A 17,312-nucleotide genomic window follows, 5' to 3' on the forward strand; every position below is an offset into this window, starting at 1 on the left:
CTCTTCTGCAGAGGAGGGTGAAGCAGAAGAGCCGTTTGAATGGGAGGGTTTGAATGCAGAGGAAGTTCTGTGGTAGAGGTGGCATCTGGAGGCCAGGGCACAGGATGGGGAGTGGAGAATCTGCCCTGCTCCAGCACGTGGCCCGAGGCAGATCACTTCCCTCTGCAGCTCCTTCCCCCAGAAAACATTTCTTCCTCTATTAACAACTTGCCTCAAGAGCTGGCGCTAAGGAGAGTTCTGCATGCCAGGTACAAGTCTGGCCCTGCTGAGCTGGTCTGAACAGGTCTCACAACCCCACACACGCTGCTCAAAAGGCTCTCCCCTCGGAGAGGCACCAATTAGCTGCTATTCCCATCCTCATCTTCCACACGGGACGTTACCAGCAAGAAATTCTCCTTCCTCACTTCCCCACAGCCACACCACCTCCTTTGGCAACAGGTTCAACATCAGCCCCTGCCCAGGGAATGCACGCCCAGAAGTTGTGTCCCCCACCAAGAGAGCCTCAAACCAGCAAACAAGGATCCTGGGGCCCTGCAGCCATTCCCCTGTCACCAGGGGAGCCCAACCTCCTCCATCCACCGGCTTTCAGAGATGCTCAGCCATGGAGCTGCTCTTTTCCACGGGCAGAGCTCCGAGGTGGAGGTCCAGCTTGCAAATGACTGGACTGGATCAAACCCAAATCCACGAGCCAAAGGGTGCCTAAATCTCGGCTTTGGGACTATAAAGGATGAAGCTAGGGAGACTTGGACTTGCACAGTCACTCTCTATGTTAAACTCTGTTTTCTTATCTGGATTCAGATCCAACTATAGCTCTACTGGCACAGCCCTTTGGGACTTGTCTGTATTTTCTCCGAGGCAATACATGCAGAAGAGGACAAATGGTGAGCTGTGGGTGAATAGCTGATCATGCTCTCACGCATCTCGGCTGCTGCTGAGTCCCATGGGTGGGAGCAGAAGGGGGATTTGTGTCTGGTATTCACTTTGTCTCCAGGTGCTGAGTACTTACAGTTCTCACTGATGTCAGCATGGGTCAAAGGAATCGGACCCAGTTGTCTTAATTAGCTGCACGAAGGAATTCCAAGGAAAGATTTCTTCTCAGTCACCAAAAACCACATTCAGGGAACACCTACGTCCTTTTCCACTTAGCTTTGTGTTGGACTTAGTCTCCCAGTGCATTAAGTAAATCTGGTTCCTCCTATTCCCTCTACCTGGTGGACTGGATACATCCATGCAATTTGATAGTAACCTCCTGGCTAATTTGTCCTGTTGCACTGAACGGACCCAGCTAAGCAGTAAATACAAAAATTCAAATTTCATGTTGGGGTCGGCTTTGCATGGACTCCTCCCTTCCCAAAGAATGCCTTTATCCCGTGCCTAGGTCGAAATGTGCCCCTTCACCTCCATTTGCATCACCAGACACGGCATAGAAAGTGATGCTGCCTCTTTTGAGATTTCATGCGTTGCGATTGAAAGTGATGTTTTTCCAATGCTGCTTCATTACAAAACTGATGGGGACAGATTGTCTATAACAGGAAGGATGGCTGGAAGTAACAGGGGCTCTAGACACCACTGTTGCTACGGCTGGTTACTGGCCACGTGGTTAGAACAGGGATTGACAGGGTCCCAGTGGGGACTTAAATGTCTGGGGACGCAGGGCAGAGTGGTAAATGAGCAGAGGTAAATCAAGCTTCTCCGGCAGCTTTTTGCAGAACCAGGAATACACAAAGGATACGCTGGGAAGGTGTTGGGGCACCGACACGGGATACACGGATGAGCGTGAGCGTGTCTCTGCCTCGCCCTTCCCATCAGCGATGCTCTCAGCTCTTTATAGACCCGGATCCCCACAGGGGCTCAGAGTGCAGCCTGGCCATCCCCGTCAAAGCCCTGTCGTGGCCCAGGGTGGGAAGCAGCCCTGGCCCAGAGCCTCACCTGCACCCAGGGCCGGGCAGGGGCTGCCGAGCACAGCCAAGGCACCGAGCGGGCCGCGGACCTCGTGGCTCTCCTTCCCTACCCTTGACACCGAGATGAGCGTGGGAAGAGAGGGGCAGCCCCTCGGGGAGCCAGTGCAGACCCTCAGCAGCCCTGGGGAGGGGTAGAGACCTGCCGAGCCGGCGCCAGGCGGGGTCCAGCCCGGGGGGAAGGCGAGGGCACCGCCGTCCCTCCTGCCCTGGCTCCCGGCGCAGCAATAAGAATCGTCCTTGGTCTTGCAGAGATACTGTGAAAACAAAACCAAGATGTACCGAGTCTGGACACTTACAGAGATGTAAAAAACAAAACCCTGCTTTTATAACAGACAGAGAAATAAAGTGAAATTTTCAAACGCGTCTGCTTGGAGTCGTTTGGGCGGTGGCTGTTTTTAAACAAATGGCTCTGCGCTCGCGTTTCGAGGCAGCGATAAGCAAGCACCCTATTTACCACCAGTTCTCCCTCCGTGTCAGCTCTTAGGCTGCAGCAGACAGACCCTGGAGGTTTATGGTAAAAACACCACCAACATCCTGCACTTTTCATCCCCAGGCTGCTGCGCATCTCGGGCGGCCGGAGCCGGGCCGGTCGGCGGCTCAGCTTCCGCACATTTTGGTTTCCTGACGCCGTTTGCTTATTTAGCAAAAGCCGGGTCAGATGTTCGCTGAAAATACCACATCTGGAGAGCGGCAGCAGCGCAGAGCCCTGGGCAGAGGAGAGCGTGAAAGCTGCTGTAGTCCCTGACTGGTTTTCAAACACCACCTGTATTCATTCCATTATTCACTGCCCGCCCCCGAAAATTTTCACGTTTAGGTTTTGTTTGCTTTCCAGTAAAGAAAAGTGCTGACATGAGTTCTGGAGAGCGGGGGGTGCCTGGCCAAGCGGCCAGCACAGCTCCAGTGCTGATCCCTTAAATCCACAGGGCCCCACTGGCACCTTCCAGCTCTGTGCTCCAGCTCCTCCTGCCACAGCCCGACCCCACTGCAGGCTCCCATCCCCACCGGCTGTGCCCAAGCAAGACACAGGTTTCTCCTTTTGACATTTTTTTGCTCTTTCAGAAGTTCTGCTGCTCTCCGATCCAGCCGGCAAAGCAGCATCAAAGCTTCTCCAAAAAGCACCAGAGCAAAGACCTGCTCCGTCTGCTGTGGTACCAGTGCTGTGGCAGTGACACACACCCAAGTGCAGGAGGGGAAGAGGAGGAAGGAAACTCCCGGCTCGAGACAAGGAATGTGCAGGGATGGAGCCTGAGCAGGGGAGAGGACAGATTCTGAGTGGGATTCCTTTCCACAGTGGAAACACTCCAGCCTCATCTGTTGATAGCAGGTTAAATTTGGATGCCCCAGTTTTGGAGGGAGGGAGGGAGGGAGGGGTGGCGAGGGGACACCAGCCAACTCACAGCTGCTTTGGTGAGATCCTGAAAAAGCCGAAAGCACCCGGTCACTTCTCTCTGCACAGGGACACTGGGAAAGCCCCTGCAAGGGATGAGAAGGACAGAGGGAAGGTCATGGGCTGCTGGAGCCCCGTTCTGGTGCTTCAGGTAACACCAATCCTTGACTGCAGCACATCTCAAACTTCACCTTTCTACAAGTTTTGTCCCTTGGCTTTGTAATTTTCTAACCTCAGTTCTAAGCAGACTGAGGCAACAGTTCCTTAATTTGAAGAAACCCTCTGACCTCCACAGTTCCTGCTTGAAACTCTGCAGGGACTTTCCTCTGCTGATGCAAATCAGGTTTTGTTCCCTATTTCTTCTCTCACATCTCCTTAAGCTGTTCATGCGCAGCAGCTGCAATACTCCTTTCATTCCTTCATGTTTTCAAGTTTTAAAGCAAAACATTTTTAGCAATGCCCTGAAGAACCTTGAAGCACCTATTAAAAATAAAATAAAAATACAGTGTCATGAGCTGACACCTGATTTTATAACAGAGCTCCTCAAACAACCTGCATTGAGATTCCTGGGGCTGCCTTTAGTAACTTTTGTAAATTGGTCTCCACAAAGCTTTTGGTTACAGAGTCCTGGCAAAAAGGATTTCCTGGGGGGGTGGTGAGGCCCTGGCACAGGGTGCCCAGAGAAGCTGTGGCTGCCCCATCCCTGGAAGTGTCCAAGGCCAGGTTGGACGGGGCTTGGAGCCACCTGGGACAGTGGAAGGTGTCCCTGCGTGGCAGGGGGTGGAATGAGATGGGCTTTAAGGTCCCTTCCCCCCCAAACCATCCCATGATTCTATGAAGAACCCAAACATGGGAGAGCAGCACTGGAGAGTCAGGTCTGACTCAACCATGATTCATAACTTTGGGGTTGTCCCACATTTCCCTCTCACCCGAAGAGAGGTTCTATGAGGAGCCCTGAGCGAGAGCGACTGCAGCACCCTGCTCTGAGAGAGGGTGGTGCAGGGGGGTTCACTGCTCCTGTCCATGCTGGGATGGGTCCGTGAGGAGGCAGGACTGCAGCCCAGGCTGGAGCAGCAGGAGTGGAGCCCCAGCACTTGGGCTTATCTCCTGTGCAGGGAACACACAAGTCCTGAAACAGGCACTGGCAGCACAGAGCCTGCATGAGATAAGGGCAGGCAGGGGAAGTCCTGGCTCTGCAGCAGGGACAGACACACGTTGGCAGAGAAGGAGCTTTGTGACCTCCTGGGAGCTGCAGGAAAAGGAGGTGGGGATGGGGTGAGGTGAGGAATGTGCTGAGCGTGACCACAGAGCCCCTGGGGAGTTGAGCCCACAGACACAGGAGGTGTGCAGAGCTGGAAGATGTATCGACACATCCAAGCTCATCCCTGGGAGAGGAAGAGTCATGGGGTCACAAAGGTTGGAAAAGACCTCCAAGGTCACAGAATCCAACCTTTGATTCAACACTCCCGTGTCAACTAAACCAGAGCACTGAGTGCCTGCTCTCCATGGCTGCAAGTGCCCAGAGCCTTGTGGCTGCAAGAGGGAGGACAGGGATGGACTCACTGCTGACTGAGGGCTGCTCATCCCTGTGAACCACAGCCACCTCTCCCCAGCCCCTGGGGCTCCACACGACATTTATCTAGGAACAAAACCTTCCCTGGCACTCCCAGACTCGCTCATGCCAAAGCCTCATGCAGGATTATTTTCCCTTGTAAGCAATGCTGGAAGCAATGCACGAGGGACACATGAAAACTAAGAAGGGATAAATAAAATGTCACTTCAGCCTCCAAGCCTGGACACATACATGGCTGAGGGGAGAAGGGAGCTCTGCTCCACAATGCTGCCAGGGACAGAGACCAGTGCCCCGATTCCTGGCCAAAGGGGTGGCAGGAGAGGCAGTGCCACCACCTGCCTTCACCTTTCCACAGCCTTGCTCCCTGCTCCCAGCATCTGGAGCAAGGGAATGTTCCACACCACTTTTCCAACCTCCATCTCTCACAGGGATCCTACTCATCCCTGAGATTCATCCCTCCCACACCTGAGCACACCACGGCAGCTCCCGGTCGGGGCTGAGCAGCCCTTCCTGCGCAGGACGGTCGTGTCAGGAGCATGGTCTGGTTTCCCCCACAGAGCATCGCCAGGAGTTTGGCCAGGGACACGTCAGCCCTGCCCCTGGCAGGAAGGTGGCCACGAGGGACAGGCAAGCCAAGGGATATAACCCAGCAGCACAGGATGAACTCCAGCCCTGCCATCCCGTCCCAGCTCGACAGCAGCAGGATGCCACCGGCATTTGTCCTCTGGTCGCCTCCACATTGTGGCACAGAAGGGTTAAAGGAATGATGTCCTTCCCTTCCCAGGACACAGAACCAGACAGAGGGATACAGCCAAGACCATATTTTTAAATACCAAGCATTATACAGCAAAAACCTTTCAAACATGAAATTTAAGTAATTTTTTTTTCTGCCTCTGTGACAAAGCTATGGTTCTGCCTTTTTTTTTTTTCTCCCCAGAAAAAGTTCTTTTCTTTGTTGCTCTTTTAGCCTTCAAGGAAGCAGAAATCCCTGTTTTGGTCTCCCCACAGGTTTGGGGAGATCCTCTCTGTGCCTGAGGCTCCCCTCTGCCCACCAGTGACACCATCCCTAGTGCTCTGCCATAGCAGAGCCCTGCCAGCACTCGGCTTCCCGCTGCCTTGAGGCCACAGCGTGGTCTCAGGGGAGGGGAAAGTATGTGTGCTTTCATTAGAAATAATTAAGACCTTGCCTTTGATAAAAGCCTTGGAAGATTTCTGCTCATACTGAAACAGCAGGAAAAAAGAGGCACAGCCACCTCAGCACAGGCAAGGCTCCTCCAGAACAGTGGAGTGAGGGCTGTTGGTCATCCAAGGATGAGCCAGCACGGACAAACCACTGAGTGAGACTCCAAGCCTGGTTACTCCTTGAATTCTTCCCCAGCACTGCCAAGACTGGGGGTTTCTGCATTAGCAGCTTTACTCTTTGGTGGATGTCCACCCACAGAGCACTGGACAGAGGCCTCACGATCAGAGGCCACTTAGCACAGGTGACACAGCCCGTGACAGCTTCTGGCAGCCACCAAGCCACTGCCACACGCACTTGCCAAGTCCTTGAGTCATCTAATGAAAATGCAGATTTTCCAAAGCCGACACTGCTGGGTTTTGTGCGTATTCCTGTGGGCTTGTGGTCACGATCAGCCTCTCTGCGCTGCTCAGCTCCTCCAGCAGCTACTATGGAAACAGGGAGCAGCACCTGTTTCTCAAGGGCAGGTAGTTCAGGGGGTTGGGCTGGTTCAGCCAGGATTTGGGAAGCATTGCAAGAAAATGGGTGTTCAGTCTGGGTCTGGGATAATTCTAAAGGCACTTCACCTGCCAGGAGTTAAAGAGGTACCAAGCAGCAGAGCAGGGACACCCCCAACTGCTCCCATCATTCCAAAAGAGGAACTTTAAATGGCTCAGCGTGCCAACACCACATTCTTACCAAGCCAATCTTCTCCATAGCAAGAGGCTTCTGAGCTATCTGGGGGAGCACAGCTGATATGGCCTCTGAGGAGGTGTCACATGCCACAGTGAGGGGAGATTAATGCAAAGAATTTAAGGTCAATGGTTTGGGCCAGCTGCTATTTATAAAGAGGAAGGAAAGCAGAACAGCAGTTTCACCTCTAGGCCTTAAGAAATGTCTTGTCAAGGAGAACACACTGGGAGGGGCACACTTCAATCCATCTTCAGCTTTTCTTCACCTCCAAACCAGCCAGTTTGGGAGTATTCTCTCCTCTGTCCCAGTGCTGTGGTCCCTGGATTGCCAGAACTCTCCCTCTTCCACCAAAGGGACTGGGAGGTTAAACCCAAACCCCAACAGTGCTGCCTCTAACGTGACCCAATGCACACCAGGGTCCGGAAATCCAGGGCATATGGAAAAGCCTTGGAGCCCATGGCCTTGCAAAGCCTCTTCACAGCTAAAACTAAGTCCTCCTTGTACACTGAATGTCCCACATTTCTTCATTTTTCAAGGAAACCTGTCCGACATCATTCCCAGGTGCAGAGACAGGAAGGATACCTGGCACAAGGTAGGACTGGAGTTAGGAAAACATTTTTTAGGCTGACTTGAAAAAAGCACTTTCTTCAGGAACTGTTGACAAATATAAGTAGTTTATAATGGATATGAAAACAAGAAGTTATCAGTTATTTACAACTCCCCAAAATGATCACATGCCCACCAAACCAGAAAATGTCACCTGTCGTCATATCATGTGATAGTAAAAAAAAAGGAGAAAAAGAAACATTAGAATGTTTCTGGTGAAAACAGAAAAAGCAGAATTCCTCAAAACATCCTAAGAGGACCAAGAAGAAAAGCCCATCCAATCTGCATGTACTCAGCTAACACACGAGCTGCTATTTCAAATGTGTTATTCACAGAGCAACAAAACCTGATTACATCATCTGGAGGTTTCATGGAGGTCAGCTGCATCAAATAGAAAAAGTGTTTGGCCAGAACGCCTTTGGGGCATTCTTTACAACATTTGTTTAGCATGTTCGAGTATAAACACAGAAGAATTTCACAAATGATATTGACTAAAGCCAAAAGCTACAGGGAAAAAGCACAATCTCATCCCTGTCAGAAAAAAAAATGTATCCAACAGTAGAACCCAAAAGCCAAAGCCAAAAAAAGCAAATCACTAATGCCTCTGGATGGAGGTCACGTGTCTGCTTCCAGGGCCAGAAGTTTTCCCCAGAACCTGAGTTCCATTTTTTGAGTTCTGTAAGATTTACAGAAAGGTAAAAATAGGAGAGCTTTTACTTCCCACCTCTTTGCTGAATGTTACTGCCATGGGAACGTGCTCTGCACGCTGCCAGCTTCTTCCCAGATAATTTCCTATTTCTCCACTAAGCCTCTGGCTCACACATGACTCAGTTTTAGCGCTTCACTGAGATAAGCATGTGCCCCAGCCTAGACTTAAAATTAGCAGGGCAAACCTCAGCCCCTTCTTCAGAGCCTGGGATAATCAGGCATTCTATTAATGAAAAATGTGCTGGTTTATGTCAGCAACCAACTGGAGCTCCTCCCTTGTGTAGGCAAGGGATGGACAAGAGAAAGCTGAGCCCAGCACAGAGCTGGTAAGCCCAGCATACACCCATCTCCTCTTGATGCAGGGAGATAAACCCTTCCACCACAAAAAACATCAAGCCAGATAAAATAGTTTAATATAGAGCGAGAAGAAGTATTGCATAAAAATAAGCAAAATCTTTTTCTTAAAAAAAAAAAAGTCTGAGAACTCGTATTTAGAAGAAAAGCTGGTAGGGTATCGATCATGTGGGTGACTCATGAATGCAGGAGCTACAGGAAGAGTTCAGGATGTTCCTAGCTTCTCCATCCACTAAATCCAGAGGAAGATCTGTGGAGCAAGATAAAAAGAAAACCACAGCAATCAGTGCTAGAGCCTCCTTCCAGCAGCATTAATTCAGCAGATCTCTCAGTCAAACCTCCAGTCTCCCTAGTACCAGAAGCTTTTTATGAGAACTCACGAGTATTTCCAGCCTCTTTTACCTGAGCCTGCAGCAACACACACTGACTAGATATAATTGTGCTTATTCTAGAGCCTGCCATCTGCAGAGATCCACGCTCTCTCTATTTGACAGGGAAACAAAGTTTAAGAAACTTGCTGGAAGGGATCCAGCCAGGCAGAGGCAGAGCAGATGACAGAATTAACCTTTAACTGTAAATCATCATCTCACTTCAGCCACAAAAGTACCAATTTATTTCTTCATTCCTTGTTTCAACCTGATAAATGGAGCAGACTCCTGATTCACACACACAGCTTGAGCATGTACATCATGTCCTTGAGAGGTGGAGAAGGAGCATGATCCAAGTGGAAATTCTCTCTTAAGAGACAGATAAACCTCACTGGAAAGCACACATCCAGAGCCTGGACTTGGAGCTCTGCAGTACCACCAAAATGGAAATCAGAACAAGTATTTAAATGCTATTTTCAGAGTTTGTTCTTGCAAACCATTCCACTCTTTATTCTGATTCGATTCTTATTTTTAATGAAGAGTTAAGACACAAAATGGTACTTACGTGTTAGGTGATCCAAAACCAAACCCTGAAAGAAAAGCAAGATAGAAAAATAGTTGGTAAAGGGGAAAATGAATGCGTAGGATTTGTAGTAAATGTCCCCTCCCATGCACAGATTGAAAAATACTTCTTTCCTGCCTTAGGCCAGGAAAAAAGCGATGGGCAAACAATGGAAGTCAAATCTCCATCTAGAAGAGAAGTGACTTGCCTGGCTCCTAAGAGAGCTTGGCTTTCACTGCTCATCAGCCAGGTCATTCATTAGCAGCCCTGCAGACAATCTGCCTGTTTGTTCCTCTCTCTCTCTGAGTTGCTTTCTGGAGGTGGTTTGTGCTTAATGCAGGCCCCTGGTGTCAGGCAGCCACCACGGAACATGGCCTTGCACGGGCTCTGCTCTGAGCCCTGGCTAAATCACTGTGGCTTCACTGAATTGCAGCAGAAAAACATTTGGCTGTTGGTGTTTCAGTTCGATTTTGCAGTGCATATTACTCTGACACTGAGTACTTACACCACAGATACCCAAGCACATGGTACTGAAGAGATATTCCTTATTTCTCAATATTTGCCTTTGAGGAGAAAGAGCAACTCCACAAAAATGGGTGAAAAGCAATAATCTGAGGAGGTGTGCAGAGAAGAGTGATGTGCTGACATTGCACACAGCAGATCAGTGATGGAATTAGGAGCTGAAGGCTGAGAAGGTGCTACACCCCACCCTGCACCTCAGTTCTCCTGGACACGGTGCCTTCCCTACAGCACCACCAAGGACCAGGCAGATGTTTGGAAGGGAGCTGAGGAGTCCCACCCAATTTCCAGGGAAAACCAGAGACATGGGGGCTGTTAGGGTGATTATATTTTAGCCTCTCCTACCTCCTCCACCTGTCCCAAAAGCTGAGAATCCACTGCTTTGTGTGCCAAAGCCGCTGCCCTGCTGGGACAGGGAGCCAAACGTGGGGGTGTTTTGGTTTGCCAAGGTGCCAAACGACGCCGTGTTGTTACTGGTACCACCAAACCTGCAGGTTTTGAAGAGAAATTCTGAGTTTGCAAACATCTCACTTACACTGGAAGTTTGTCCCCATACCCATGATAACTGTGCACTCCTTACATGAGGATACATCAAAAGGTGAGATCAGCTGATATGAATAATTGTTCATTTTGGAAAGAGATTTCCTGGTTTGGGAGAGACTATTGTACATAGAAAGGTCTGTTCAGCTCCCATTCTTGACACATGCTGGGCAGGAAGGCAAATATGTTCATGCTTACACAGGGTATGTTTTCAAGTGCTTGGAAACACCAACTCCAGCTATCAAATGGAACATTTTAATTCACCTCTGTGCGTGGTTTTCACCAAAAGTACAGCATCATTTTGTTTCACAAACAGGGCAGCAAACAGAGAATTGGTGTGAGCTGCTCAAAGCCAGAGCAAAAAGCAGGGCCCAGATACAGAACCCAGATTCCCAAATTTCAGGGGGTACCTTCCCCACTGCCCACGCAACCATCAGCGAATTTCTCAATTCCTTTCTCTCCCCAGCCCATTTTGAACCACACAAGGTTCCAGTGTTTCCTTGAAGATCTGCACCTACCTGGCACTTCTCCCCACCACCTCTAACTAATCACTTCCTAATTGCTTTTGGGGACTGAAATAAGAAACACTTTTATATATGGAAATGTGTCTTTCTCCACCCACTCTGTCCAACCAGGCAGCACAGAGCTCTCAGTGTGACACAACTAATAAGACCATGACATACAATATGCTTCTGTGCCCCCTCTACACTTCTCCCCATTCTGAATGTTAAGAAATGCTCTCAAAAAACGACCTTCAAGTTTAACTTAAACTGGAAAAAAGGCAGACACAAGATTTCCAAATGACAAGCTCTGCTAAAGCTCTGCTAAAGCTCTGCAAGTGAACAACAATCCTAAAACCCAGCAGCAGCCTGAGCAGAGCTGGACAAGTCACAGTGTGCCAGCTCTGCAAGGCTGTGCCTCACACAAGCTCCTGTCATTTCTCACTTAAAATACAACCTGACAGCACGTTAACCCACCTCTCCATCCATCCACATCTAGGAGACTTTTAAAAACCCAAAACACAAACCCACATCAAAAGCTATCTCTCCAGATAAAAGACAGCCCTTGTAGCAGTGTGACAAGCAATTCACCTGGTAAAGGACATCACCTCTCCTCTCCCAGACACTGCCACGTGTGCACAATGCTTCCACAGACAGCAGTAGATACCAGGGGCAGTTCAGTGACTTTGCATCTCTGGCCCTGCTTTGGCTCCTCACCCCTGTACTTGCAGGCAGCACCAGCTCAGAACCACAAATGCGCTTTTCTCAGGAAAAGCAGAACAGGTTTTTTAGTTCTTTTTAAAAGGAAGCAAGATTGGGTGATGTGTTTAGAACAAGAGGTTTTAGAGTGCTCCATCTTCTCAGGAGCAAGCTACAACACACAAATCCTGTCTATCTGGTGTAAGGAAGAGGAGGTGAAAATGGTGACAAGGAAACTTGTGGTTCAAACTGCTCCTTTTGGTTGCAACCAGGAGAGGCCTGTCAGAAGGGCTGCACACAGTGTAAGTAAGAAACAGCTTAATATGGACAGATTTTCTTTGAGACATATAAAAGACATGACATACAGTCATTGCCTAGTAACAATTTAATCCAACCTATCTTGCCCAGATTTCCAGTCCTTTTTTAAAGCTGCTGTGCAAAACACAATTGAGATGCACTTGAGGTTAGTTTATAAAAGCAAAACATTATTTGCCCACCAACAGTTGGAACTGCAGGCTCTGAAGTAGTGGTTTCTTACACCCCAGTCATTTATTGAGTGATGCAGATTTTTCAGAGTTGAAGCAGTATGAATCACAAGTATTTAAGTCAGCAGAATATTCTCAGGAACTTGGAGCTAATACAACACCATGTACTTGCAAGTGGTTTCTTTGGAACTGGGATTTTTAAAGTTTCACTTCAAGAGAAAGGCAGAAAGGAAGTCCTGCACAGATTCTACATTATACTGCAGAATTAAACTATTGCTCAACATTTTGTGGTGAGATTTGGATTTTTGTAAAGCTGCCTGGGAATTCTGCACACTCTTTTAAAGTTTTAAAAATCAACATCCTCAGGGAACTCTGAAAATACCAGACTGAGTCTGTACCTTTCTAGTAGAGAAAAAATTGTCAAAGCTTCCCACAAGTTAAGTCACGGAATTATCTTTCTTGAGTCTGCAGACTGCTTATGCAAGACCTCTTTTCCATCAACATGCTGCTTGTTCTGAATCCCATTTTATCTTTAAGCTCTCCATGTTGTCACAGAGCATATCCAGTCTCAGTACAAAATCCTGCAGCACAAAGGCTGGATGTTGGAACTGAACAAACTACCAGCTGATTTAAGCTACGTCATCCCTACAAACACATCCTTGTTTGTGGAGATTTAATTAAGCTGCCTGCATTTTCACCCTTTCCAAAGGGACTCCTCAATTTGCTGCACATTCTGGACAGCAGGAGCACCTGGCTGAAGCCTCCCCCAGCTCCGGGGTACCTGCCCACACCTCACACAGTGAATTAACAAGTCACACTTGTGGATGTCCCCCTGTGCCTTATGCAAAGGCAGCTCCTCCTGAAACCAGACAAAGAGACAAACACTTGTGAAATAAATAAACACCAAGACTGGGAAGACGTCCGGTTTCCTCTCCTCACTGAAGTTTTTCTCTTTTGAATTGGCTCTGTGCAGTCTGACTGTAACTGCAGGACAGGAAGGATTGCTGCTGGCTGCTAGCACAGTGCTGAAGAACTGCATTTGCTGCCGACTGCAGAAGCTGCTTGATGAGGTTTGGAATTTTTTATTTGCTGAACAAAGCAAGGAATAATGTGCTGTCTGCTCTGGTGCCAAGCACAGGCTTAGGGGGTACAGGAACAGGTAAAAACAATCAGTGAGGGATAAACATGAAGTGCTCTGGGAGCACAGGCTGTTACAAGTGCCTCATCCCACAGGTGAGAGAACAGCCTGAATTCTCATTAGCATCTCTAGCCCAAATGTAACCAGAGGATAAAGTGTCTGGACAGAGTCACAAATAACAATATTGTTATTTTCTTTGCTAGGCATAGTTTGTAGTCCTAGGTTTGCACTCATTAAATGCACACAGAGAAAATACCCTTGCATTTCCTCACACAGTTGCAAGCTGACATCTCTAAAGCTAAAGGTTCAACACAAGAGTATCAGCATTAAAATGATCCCACACATTACTTCCTTTGGGGTACAAGTTTTAGTTTAACACCTTAATTGTTTTTTTCTTTTAAACAAACAAACCAAGGACACTTTGAGCTGACCAATCAAGGACTGAATATATTCGTTATGTTAAAGCAGAAGTAACCAAGCACAATCTTGTCATGCAAGAAGGTTCTTTTCCCTGGCTTACCCAAATCCTCCAGCGCTGGCTGCTGCTGTCCCCTCGCCGAACACTTTGCCTCCCGTTGAGCCCAGAGGGCTTGAAAAGGTTGGGGCTGAACCGAATGCTGGCACCCCTCCAAACCCAGGGGATCCCCCAAAAGTGGGAGGGCTGCCAAACACTGGAGCAGCACCGAAGCCACCTGAGCAAAACAGAGGCAAAAAAGGGGACAAGAACATCACATAAACGATAACGCAGAGAGAGAAAACAAAGAGCAGATTTCCAAGTAGATAATGGGGCTGTTCATCTTATCATATGGACACCAAAGTATTTATAGGATTAATTCCAGTCTGCAGGGTGTTTTATTGCAAAAGATATGGGTAAGAAGTGCCTGAATGCATGAAAGAAAACCACAACTGGCAAGTCTTCCCCATCTCTTAAGATCAGAGAGTAGATGCAAACTTGGGGTTTAGGTGCTTCAGTGATGCGAAGATTCAGGAGGTAGGGGATGATCTAATCCTGGTTTAAGTGGTGGAAACTAAAATGGAAGGATTAAATGCCAGGTCAGTGGAAGTGCCTGCAGGGAATCAAGAACTTATCTCTGCTCTTGGCATTTTCTGTTCAGGGTTTAGCTGCCTCCTGCAGCTCTGAATGGATTTCTACCCAGATTATTTTATTCTACGTTCGTCTGCTGATATTATTGGCCCATTTCTAATTGACACTGTGGAACGTGAAGTCCTTCACCTGCTCTTTTATTTGACCAGGGATGAGGATAGGACATCACAGCACATTTTAATACCCAGGGTGAAATTCCAGTCCATGCCAAGGTAATGGATACTGTTTGGCTGTAAACACAAAAGGTCTGGAAAAAAAATAAATGCTAGGCCTGAATTATTTAAACACAGATCAGATATTTTGTTACCTCTATCTCTAGGAAGTTAAGAACATTTATCCCAGGGGCTGAAGCTTTGCTTGGCAAACACTCACTTTTACAATATTAACATGTTTCACTTTCCTTTTCCCACTATTTTTAAGTAGTGAAATGAGAATAAAAGAGGTTACAAAACCCAGGGTGAAGTTTGTAAGATAATATTCCAAGGAAGTATCTAAAATAGGAAAAATGTATTCAGTTCCATGTTCTGTACTCTCGATTGTACAGAACATAAGACCAGAACTAAATTACACAGCTCTCAGCTCTTAAATTGCAATGGGAATTTTTGAAATGAACACCTGAGCATGTAGTTTACTGGATGCTGCATAAGAGAGAGTAATAATCTGCCTTAGACCCACCAGTTAAAGCTCCATTCAGTTATTTTTTATTTACTGTTCAGAGACAGTTCTTGTCCATGCACCGAGTCCAGGCTGTGGACAGCTAAGTGGCAGAACAGCAAATATCTCCCAGACAATGTGGGTTGTCCCAGTGGGTGGATTCCCAAAGTACCTGCTTTGTTTGGACTGGAGAACCCAAAGCCTTGGGAGGCCACACTTCCACCACCAGAGCTGAAAGTGCCCGTAGGCTTCTGCTCTCCAAAGGAGGAGCTGCCAAATCCAAAAGTCTTTGCTCCGCTGTTCCCAAATAAGCTCGAAGAATCTGGGGAGATGAAGAATATTTATAAACAGCCAATACTCATAGCAGACAATGTTCTACACTGCACTTCATTAGCTGAAGGAGGAGAAAGGAAAATTACTTTTCTTTCCCCAGCCCCCAAGCACACACTGAACATCACACTGAAAACAACACGGGGAGAAGCCAAGTTTTCCCTTATTCCTATGGGGCTTTGTAGTTCCACCGAGATCCATTCTGGATCTGATGGACCAGTAGCAACCCTTTATTGCTGCAATCTAGTAAATCACCAGGAGGGATGATTTGTTTAGATGCATCCTGTGCCCCAGTCAGTAAAAGACAATTCCTCAAGTGAGAAATGCCAGCAGCTACAATCAGTGTCTCCAGACAACACAAATATCACAAACCACAAATTAAAGATTCTCAGCTGTTTTGGCAATGCTCAGTATTTCTACACAAGATTATCTAACAGGACCTTAAAGTAGGAGCCAAACTTTTCCAGCCTTACTGAGAAATAACTCATTTTTTCACCCTTCATAAGCCTACAGGGAGTTTTTGCATCTAGAGGCAGGACACAGAACAACCAAAGCTTTTCTATGGTGAACCATCTGTTTTGTTTCATCACAAAACCCAGAACTGCATTAAATTATTAAATTAGCAAGGTTGACCTCAACCATTAATCCCAATGGATCATTAAAGATGTAATAAAATAAATGGATTTTCTCTCTTAAGGCTTGAAGTGCTACTTCTAACCACTTGCAGCACTAATTTTAAAGCTTTCCTTGGTTTCCCAACTTTCATGCTTAGCCACTGCTTCCCCTTCTTTGTGCTTTCTATCTATCCATATGTCACAGCAAATTTTGATGAAGCATGCTGCATGTGCTGCATGATATTAGTTTTTTGGCAGAGGGTAACAAAAATTCTATACCTCACATATTATTACACCTCACATATTGATTCTTAGCAATTTTTACAGTCTTAGGGCAATGAGAGAGGATTAAAGCTTTCTAACTTCCAACCAAGTTGGAGGCAGAAACTCAGTGACAAGAATTTAGAGTATTCCATTTTAATGAAGGACTTGGCCAAGAATTCTCTACAGAATATAGATGTTATTCACTCTTCTTGCATCTGCTTGTTTATTTCAATGGCTTCCCTACTTGTTTTCCATAAACCTAGAAGAAAAATTCTGGATTACACATCACACATACTCTGGGTTACCCCCCCCCCCCCCCCCCCCCCCCGCAAAGCCTTTCATATTAACACAGAATTTACTCAAAAACAATTAGCAGCAGAAAATCAGATGGGATCACAAAAGCAGATGGAAATCACATTTTGTATTCTTGTTCAATTCACTTACTCTGGGAAGCTGCAGATCCAAATCCTCCACTGGAGGAACTGAAGGGATTCTTATTGGCTGCATCCTGACTTGGCTTTCCTCCCAAACCACTGAAGAAGCCTCCACCTCTCCCACCACTTCCAGCTCCAAACAAGCCTGCACTGGAAGAAGATGGCTGCTAGAACACAAAAAGGACAAGAAAAGGATTTAAGCAAAGTCAAAGCAGCATGTGTTCCCCCCAAGGCTGCTCTGCCTGGGCTGTTTCTCTGGATGTCTGAAGGAGCTGACAAACCAGCCAGAAATCACCTTCCAAAATGGAACACCATGAAATTTTATTTAAGTCTGTCTTAAATCTTGTCCACAGCACAGAATAATGCCTTTGAGACTTGCCCTACACTTGCCCTACTTTCCACTTAGCATGGAATCAAGGCAGGAGACTTACTGCATCTATCTTATCTTGCATGTGATAAAATGTTTGTGTCTCCATACCCCCTGGAGTACTCATGCAGATGATGCTTTGGTGCTCACCACAACAGCAAATATCTCCAGTACAGACTGGGACACATTTTATTAAACACATCAAATTGTATTTTTAAAAATATATCAGAAA

General features: G+C 47.3%; 1 protein-coding gene across 2 annotated transcripts in view; it reads right to left on the reverse strand.

Moving 5' to 3' along the window:
• Nucleotides 1–8,483: 8,483 nt before the first annotated feature.
• The window catches only part of NUP214 (nucleoporin 214), a 38,951-nt gene continuing 30,122 nt past the window's right edge, over nucleotides 8,484–17,312 (reverse strand). For both annotated transcript variants that reach the window (XM_082295075.1, XM_082295074.1), the window contains exons 31-36: nucleotides 16,724–16,880; nucleotides 15,244–15,393; nucleotides 13,833–14,004; nucleotides 10,296–10,438; nucleotides 9,435–9,459; nucleotides 8,484–8,751 (exon numbers count right to left, since the gene is read on the reverse strand). In XM_082295075.1, the coding sequence (XP_082151201.1) occupies nucleotides 8,718–8,751; nucleotides 9,435–9,459; nucleotides 10,296–10,438; nucleotides 13,833–14,004; nucleotides 15,244–15,393; nucleotides 16,724–16,880 (681 nt within the window). In that variant the 3' untranslated portion in view covers nucleotides 8,484–8,717. The remainder of the gene's footprint in view (nucleotides 8,752–9,434; nucleotides 9,460–10,295; nucleotides 10,439–13,832; nucleotides 14,005–15,243; nucleotides 15,394–16,723; nucleotides 16,881–17,312) is intronic.

The sequence above is a fragment of the Coloeus monedula genome (genome assembly GCF_965178545.1).
Source record: "Coloeus monedula genome assembly, chromosome: 21".
Classification (NCBI taxonomy): Eukaryota; Metazoa; Chordata; class Aves; order Passeriformes; family Corvidae; genus Coloeus; species Coloeus monedula.